Source organism: Daktulosphaira vitifoliae, unplaced genomic scaffold (assembly GCF_025091365.1).
Source record: "Daktulosphaira vitifoliae isolate Bord-2020 unplaced genomic scaffold, ASM2509136v1 Scaffold_1, whole genome shotgun sequence".
Classification (NCBI taxonomy): Eukaryota; Metazoa; Arthropoda; class Insecta; order Hemiptera; family Phylloxeridae; genus Daktulosphaira; species Daktulosphaira vitifoliae.
Genome location: NW_026099572.1, coordinates 44,103,545 through 44,111,380, shown reverse-complemented (window position 1 = coordinate 44,111,380; position 7,836 = coordinate 44,103,545). Strand labels below are relative to the sequence as shown.

Here is a 7,836-nt window from a genome sequence, read left to right as displayed (position 1 = left end):
AATTGATATCTTTTCAAAAATAAAATATTTAAAATAAAACTAATTTTGAAACTATATCTTATCTTGACTCGTATATTATTTTATTAAAACAATAAAAATATAAGCCTCCAAACAATCTAATTATCTTGAGATCCTCCTGGTGCAATATATCATTTGTTGCCCCGTAAATCTGACATTATGTATATATCAGGTGCGTATTTAGAATTGTTTTCAGGAGGTAGACTGAAGACATTTTATTCAAAATCCTTCTAAAAGAACTATTTTACTCACACCTTTTTAAACCTCTGCATATATACACTTTTTCCATATATGTGCCACATTATTAGTGTTAAGTTATTAAATAAGCTCAATTAGTAAATACTTGTTATATTTTTTAGATGGGGCAGTATTACGACAAGGGAACTATCTAAGTGCCATTGCTGAAATTGGTATATTTGAACAATCATTGACAACCGATTTGTTAAATCATTTAGTTTTTGTCCAAAAAGTATTTATGAAAGTGAGTAATTAATGTTAATCATTTTTATAATTTTATAAAACACAATATTTTAACTATAAAGGAAGTTAATGAAGTAGTTCAAAAAGTATATGGGGGTGAAAAACCTGTTCCTATATGGCTAGAAGATAGTGATGCTGATCGATCTACACCAGTAAAACGAATATTATTTTCACTAACAGTAAAAATGAAGGTAAAATAACATATGGTTAAATAATAACAGTGAAATAAATAAATTAATTTTCTAAATAATAATTTAGCGCATTGAACTAACTGCAACCACACCAACAAATTGTGCTGTTCGATTAGAAACTGGCTCAGCTGATTTTCAATTGTCTAATAGAATTCAAAATGTATCAGGTTCATCATATCAAACATCAGAACAAGTGAAAATTTTTGTTAAAGCACACATTGATGTAAATTTATCTCTTGGTCAAGTAATAAGAAATCCCCTCTTTGAAGAAGCTGATCCTGAATTCCAAAGTTTTGCCTTTTTTAAAACTAGAATTGGTGAGATTATATGAAAACATATTAAACTGTTTAAACTAATTTCTAAAATAATGTTTTATATAGAGCTCCGAAATGCTTTCCAAGGGGAAATGGTCGGCGAAGGAGAAGATAAAGAAGTTATACTGATTACATTAAGAAGACCTTTAATTTATATACAACCAATGGCAGTTGATAAAGCCATTTTAGTTTGGTTAAACTACAAAAATGCTTATGAATATTGGAATGAACAGAGAGCAAGTTTAAATAAAGAAGTATTAACTGCTACACAACCATCATCAGAAAAAATACCTTCTGACAAAATACCTGTTTCACCAAATTTAGGAACTATTTTCTTACAACTCACTGTTGAAGACATGGGTATTTGTGTGCCTTTAAATCCATTACCTCAGGTATTTAATTAATAATGCATTTCAAATATNCTTTACCTCAGGTATTTAGTTAATAATGCATTTCAAATGTTGTACTATTAAACTGTTTGAATTTTAGACAACATGGAGTTTAAACCGTTCAATTTTTATGGATTTTGAATCATGTTCAGCTGTAGTTATTACATTGGAATCTACTAGTATATCGGCTTGTAGCTCTGGAAAATTGGTTAGCAAAGGACGTTTTATTGGATTATGTTTAAGATTTGCTGATGATTTTGATTCATCTCTTGATGATTGGAAACCTGATATTACAAATGAACTTGTTTCTGCTGCTATGAATCTCTGTATTGTTTCAGAAGGAACATATGAAGTTTGTAGTCGCACTACTTCTCAAAAATTAGATTCTATTACAGGTATTAGACTGAAGAGTATTATGTATTATCAAAAATATTGCTTATTGACTAGAATAGTTGTCATTAGAATAATAACATAACAAAAAGGAACAAATAAAATTAATGATTTTATACAATTTAAATTCTAATTAATTTTATGCAATACTCTATAGTGCAAACTATTATGTCTAAATTTATAACCAACTTTTCTAGCTTAAATTTAAATATTTTTCATTAATTTTGGTACATAAATCAGAAAAATGACAAATTTTAAGTTGTATTATTCTTGCTGATAAATGATGTACTTTATTGACACACTTTATTTTTTCTTACCAAAGTATTAACATAACTATAGTACTTCATTTTAAAATTAAATTTTCACATTTAAAAAAAAAAAAATTATTTTTCCTTGAATCTATTACATATTTATATATATATATATATAGATTCTATATATATAATAGCATAACAAGTAATTATTGATTTTTAAATGTTTTTTTCAGAAAATGCCAAATGGTTCTTAAACGTCAAATGGCAAATGGAAGGTGTTGACATGCATTTAGATGTCAATATTGGAAAGCAACTTAGTGCTTTAGGACACACATTGACTGCTCTGACTGGAGTTCAAGATACTGATGATCCACTTTCAGATAGTGATCCTATATCCCAAGATAGTGATATTATTCGTCATAAAACAAGTATGGAAGGAGATATATTGGAGTCTTTGGCTATAGATCCTAACATGAATGCTAAAACTAAATCAAAAATAATTGAAAAAGAAATGTATGAACAAGCAAAAGCTATAAATGATTTGAGATCTTTGGGAGCATCTCAAAGTACTATTGAACATGAAGTTAAACGTTTACGTGAATTAGAAGCAATGGTTTTTAAAGGATTTAGAAGGTGAATTAACATGCTTCTTTTGTAATTTTTATAATTTATAAATATTATTATTTAATCTTATTATAATATTATTTTATTATAAAATACTAAATACTGAACAGCAATGGTATAATATTTATTGATAACTTTTAGAGATATGATTCAAAAATTAAGAAGACAAAGTGTAAAAGGAAAATCAAGTCTGAAAGGTAAATTTGGCCTCGGTAATAAAAGTTCTACCTACAGATCAAAATCATTTATAATATCTCCATCACAAGATTTATTAGACTTTAAAGAAGTAATTCCAAGGTAAAGTATTCAAATTTTTTTTGAGACTAAAGATTTTTCAACAATTTATTTTTAATTATAGTCCTGAAGAAGTGGTAAGTTTAAGCAGTGTAGAAAATTCACCGCAGACAGGACCACAACACTCAACTTCATTTAGAGTTCCTCTTCCTGGTCATGTTACTTTCAGCAATACTAAAGAAATATTTCGACAAAATTCATTACCAAGTGCAAGTTCTGAACAAAGTTTAGTAACTGAAGGAGATGATTGTTGGCCAAATACTAACTACAGTAGACATAGTGATACCAGGTAAATCATTATGGATATTAAATAATATCTTATATATTTTTTTTGATCATTTTTTTCAAAAAGGGATGATTATTTATTAAATCCATTGTATTCAACCAATGCAAATCAAAAATCTCAAGAACCTAACATTGATTTTGAACTGGATGTTAAAGTATTTATAAATAGTGGTAAATGTGTATTACATACTAAAGATTCTGTAAAAGAAGACGAAATTAAGATGTAAGAAAATAATTATTTTATTTTAAATGTTTAGTAAAAGATTTAAGAATAATATTTTTATTAGAATGTCAAGAATGAAAAAAGAACGCAGTTGTTCTGGTGGTGTTTTTGAATATACACCAGGTAGTCCTAATTTACCTAGACGTTCTTATAAAGACAAACTGGGAGCAAATAGCACATCTAGTTCACGATTAAGACACCATCAAACTGTTACAAATACATTATCCCAGTTATCAGAACTCACAATATTTCACATTCCTGGTTTAGATTTCAAAGTACATTACCAATCAAAAATGGTATCTGATGAAGGACAATCTTTAATGTATTCAATTGATTCAAGTGGAGTGATTAGTAGAAAAACAAGTACAAAAAAAGCTAGCCTCTATTGTTGGGCTACACTTCATAGTATACCTGAAGAAACAATAATATCTCCTCATATATTGGAGTTTTTAGAGCAGACATTAGCTCCAATTCCAGCTCAACAATTTGTTGATACAGGTATATTTACTATATACCTGAATATAGAATATATAATAATACTATATATACTGAAACTTAAATCATTTTTTGAAATCAATTAATTTATATTTCACTTAGGTCCTTTTGATACTATGTTTAATATTGACAATGATGATGACTTATTTGCACCCTACTTAACTACTGGACAATATGCTTATACCTCATTTCCTGTTGATGTTATTGTTTATCTTCATGTGCAAACCTCAACTTTCCGCTTTTCATGTTTACCAGTTTCAAGAGTTGAATGTATGCTAAAATTACCTTCTTTAGATATTGTTTTTTCTTCCAAAAGAACTGATTCATCAAATGAGTATGTACCAAAAAATATTTTTTTAATTGTCATCTAATTAACTTAACATTTCTTTTGAATATTTAGTAAACTCGAAGGAAATTGTGAAGAACCTAATAATTTACCAGTTGCTGTTGGTGGTTTAAGTATTACTGGAGTAATGGCTGATTTCTCTATGTATATTTTTCATCCATATGGAGGAAAAAAATCGAGTAAGTACTAAAAAAATAAAAGTTACTTTAAATTATTTGATATTACAGTAAATATTATTTTAAATAGCTGCCAATTTAAAGGAACCTCATGATAATTCTTGGTCACCACTTGCTGACAGTGAACGCAAAGATTCTTTGAGTGTCAATGTTGAGTTTGTTAAATTTCATTTGTCCAGAAGTAGAAAACTTAATTTTGAATCTTTGCCTGGATCTAAATCAACATCAGATCAGAGTCATGCTACTATTAGATTTTCTAGTAATTATTATATTTTTTAAACTTAAATGAAGACAGGTATTACATGTCTTTTAGCAATACTTTTGATTTGTTTTAATNGAAGACAGGTATACACGTCTTTTATCTTTTATTCTGTATATTAAATACAATATTCATTTATGTGATATTTCAGCTATTGTAGACATTGGATCAGCTTCATTCAAGTATGATATGAGACGTCTAACAGAAATTTTGGCATTTCCAAGAGCATGGTATAGACGTAGTATTGTGCGCAGATTATTCCTTGGTGACTTAACTAGAACTGTACCAAGTAATGCATTCAGTGATCACAAAAATATTTTAGATCCTGATGATTCGTAAGTAGTTAAATTATATTTGTATACATATTTTTAATACTTCGTGTTTTTATAGTTATGGAAGCCACCTTGTATTTGATTCTAAATCAAAAATTTATCGTGATAAACTTCATTTAAATATCAAAGGAGATAAACAAAGTACATATGATAAAAAAAGGTTTGATTCAAGTTATGATTCTAGCCCAGATCAAAAATCTAATAGTGGAGGAACTGCTGCGTGGGAAACTTTAGTACTATTTGCTGTTAATTTTAAGCGATTTANAGTACTATTCGCTGTTAATTTTAAGCGATTTAATGTTCATATGAATATGGGAAATGTTATGGGCAATGTTACGTAAGTATTTAGGTAGTATTAATATGACAATGAAACATTAACTATGAATTCTTATGCATTTAGTTATAAATATGTTGATTTTTTCTCCGTGATTATTATTATTATCACATTGGCATAAATTAATAATTGGTTTAAAAAATAAGGGTAGCAAAATATAGAATAAACAAAATACTTCAAAAATGCACTCTGAAAATGAAATTAACTCACTAATATACGGTCATCTAATGTCTTTTTTTAAATTCATGCTAATANATACGGTCACCTAATGTCTTTTTTTAAATTCATGCTTGCACATTACTACATTACTATATTCATATTAAAAAAAGCTGTAAAATTAAGATTCTGCTTAAAAATTTTTTTAATCAATTTTAAACCCAAATATATATATATATATATATAATTTTAAATTTAGTTGGCTTTCAAAACAATTTCATTCCGAAGGACGGCTATCTGTTGGTAGTACAGGTCATAAAAATTTACATATTGGTTTAGGACTTGGTAGCTCAGGACTTGATGCTAAAGGAGGTATTGTTGGTGGAACAATTGAACTTAATAAAATCAACACTTATGGTAAATTATGTTATAAATAAATTGAAAATTTTCAAAAAATTATAATAACTTATAAAATATAAAAATTATTTGTGTAGTATTAATTAAAGAAGATCCTGGATTAGAACCTCGCCATACAGTCGGATTAAAATTACTAGCATTTGAACTACGTTTAGATTACATGGGAACAGCTGTTCTTATGTCTCGTGTAAGCTTGCTTGAAGTCATATTAAAAGATGAATGGAAATTAATATCCAAGACCATGTCATCAGATGGCTTATATGAATCAAATAAAAGACCCGATATTGTTTTTATGCATGGTGATCTTGGATGGGATCAACTACAGCTAATGATATCTAAAAGCACATCTTCTGATATTATGAAAATGTATTACAAACTAGAAGAATTTTTCTCACAGCAATTTAAATCTAGTAAACGTGTTTTTTCGAGTTTACATGAACCTAGAGATTCTCTTAATAGTGAAAAAAATTTGAAGAAAAAATCAACTAGAAGAAGAATACTGGTGTCTACTTCAAGCCCAGAGAGTAATAGGATGTTTTCTTTTAAGTAGTAATAAAAGTTGTTAATATTTTTTTTATTTTTAGATTCAAATCTAGATGATTGTAAACACCATCATCGACATTGGCAACGAGCATTGGAAATTGTTTCTGGCTTAAAGCTATCTACATTTAAATATCCTTTACCCCAGTGGGGTACTGTTTTAGGTGGTAAAATGGATTTACATGGTGTTAATATATCTTTGGCTTGCTTTCATGGAATAAACTTTAAATCAAAATCATGGGCTCTATTCTCTCTCAAAGAACCTTGCATTTCTTTTGCCACTGAAGCTCATGAAGTATTTTCATTTAATGGTAAATATCTTTTTTTTTATTTCTATTAAATTTTACTTAGAATATTTAAAAAAACATGTTGCAATTTTAGGTTCTGGGGCTATAAATTGAGATGATTTAGATATCCATATTGTACAAAATTTAACATTTGGCCTTGGTATGGAAGGTACTTTACGACCTCAACATAGTATGGGGACAGTATGTAAGTTTAGCCGTAATGTTTTATTTCCTCCTCAATTCAAAACAATTCAAGAATGGTTTAACTATGCTTTTGGAATGAGTGAACTTGATGGTAGGTTAAATAAACTAGTAATTGATCAATTAAAAGAATAATTTTGACATTTTTCATGAATGTACTTTTTAAAATTATATCTAATAATTAAAGATCGGAATTATATTTTTTATATATTTTTTTGGGTATTCGCTGAAAAATAGAGGTTTGAAATATCAACAAATTGAGAAACATTTAAGTATATGGTAAATATTCTTTTCGCATATTTCAAAATAAAAGAATATTTTGCATAAAAAATAATATATTGATTATTTTGAAAGAATTTCAATGTTTTTTTGTTATTAATAATAATAAATAATTATACAGCAATAATTTTTTTTAAGAAAGTAAGGTCATTTCTAAAAAAAATTTAAAAAGTTTAATTATTATTTCAAGTTTATTTTATTTAATTCAAATGTATATTTTAATAAAAAATTGTTTACTTTGGAAAATAAAAGTAAAAATGAATTTAGTGAAAGTAAAAAGTAAAAAAAGTAAAAATGAATTATAAAATTTTGTTTATGCTTACAAAAGTATATTTTGAATTTAAGAGAATATATATTAATAAAAGAATATTTTTAACTTGTTTAGGGAATATAAGCTAAATATTTTGGCTATTTTAAAAGAATATTATTTTGGCTTTTATCAATACTTCATCATCTTAATTAAGATAAAATTTTTATTATCTTGTAAATTTTAAAATGCTAATGCAGTTCTTGTAGTGTTTTGTTAAAATGTGAATTGTATTAAATATATTC

The 7,836-nt window shown here is 26.9% G+C and overlaps 2 protein-coding genes across 10 annotated transcripts in view; one reads left to right on the top strand and one right to left on the bottom strand.

Moving 5' to 3' along the window:
* The window catches only part of LOC126900973 (transmembrane protein KIAA1109 homolog), a 76,559-nt gene extending 69,275 nt beyond the window's left edge, over positions 1–7,284 (top strand). For all 9 annotated transcript variants that reach the window (XM_050677080.1, XM_050677072.1, XM_050677104.1 and 6 more), the window contains exons 54-74: positions 378–499; positions 561–689; positions 757–1,006; positions 1,070–1,395; positions 1,493–1,787; positions 2,270–2,669; positions 2,802–2,957; positions 3,019–3,243; positions 3,307–3,462; positions 3,527–3,960; positions 4,060–4,291; positions 4,358–4,482; positions 4,550–4,738; positions 4,890–5,073; positions 5,129–5,311; positions 5,345–5,407; positions 5,820–5,977; positions 6,055–6,501; positions 6,562–6,828; positions 6,899–7,099; positions 7,243–7,284. In XM_050677080.1, coding sequence (XP_050533037.1) covers positions 378–499; positions 561–689; positions 757–1,006; positions 1,070–1,395; positions 1,493–1,787; positions 2,270–2,669; positions 2,802–2,957; positions 3,019–3,243; positions 3,307–3,462; positions 3,527–3,960; positions 4,060–4,291; positions 4,358–4,482; positions 4,550–4,738; positions 4,890–5,073; positions 5,129–5,311; positions 5,345–5,407; positions 5,820–5,977; positions 6,055–6,501; positions 6,562–6,828; positions 6,899–6,918 — 4,361 coding nt within the window. In that variant the 3' untranslated portion in view covers positions 6,919–7,099; positions 7,243–7,284. The remainder of the gene's footprint in view (positions 1–377; positions 500–560; positions 690–756; positions 1,007–1,069; positions 1,396–1,492; positions 1,788–2,269; positions 2,670–2,801; positions 2,958–3,018; positions 3,244–3,306; positions 3,463–3,526; positions 3,961–4,059; positions 4,292–4,357; positions 4,483–4,549; positions 4,739–4,889; positions 5,074–5,128; positions 5,312–5,344; positions 5,408–5,819; positions 5,978–6,054; positions 6,502–6,561; positions 6,829–6,898; positions 7,100–7,242) is intronic.
* LOC126901112 (uncharacterized) overlaps positions 1–7,836 on the bottom strand; it is a 53,998-nt gene that overhangs the window by 18,613 nt on the left and 27,549 nt on the right. The window lies entirely within an intron of this gene.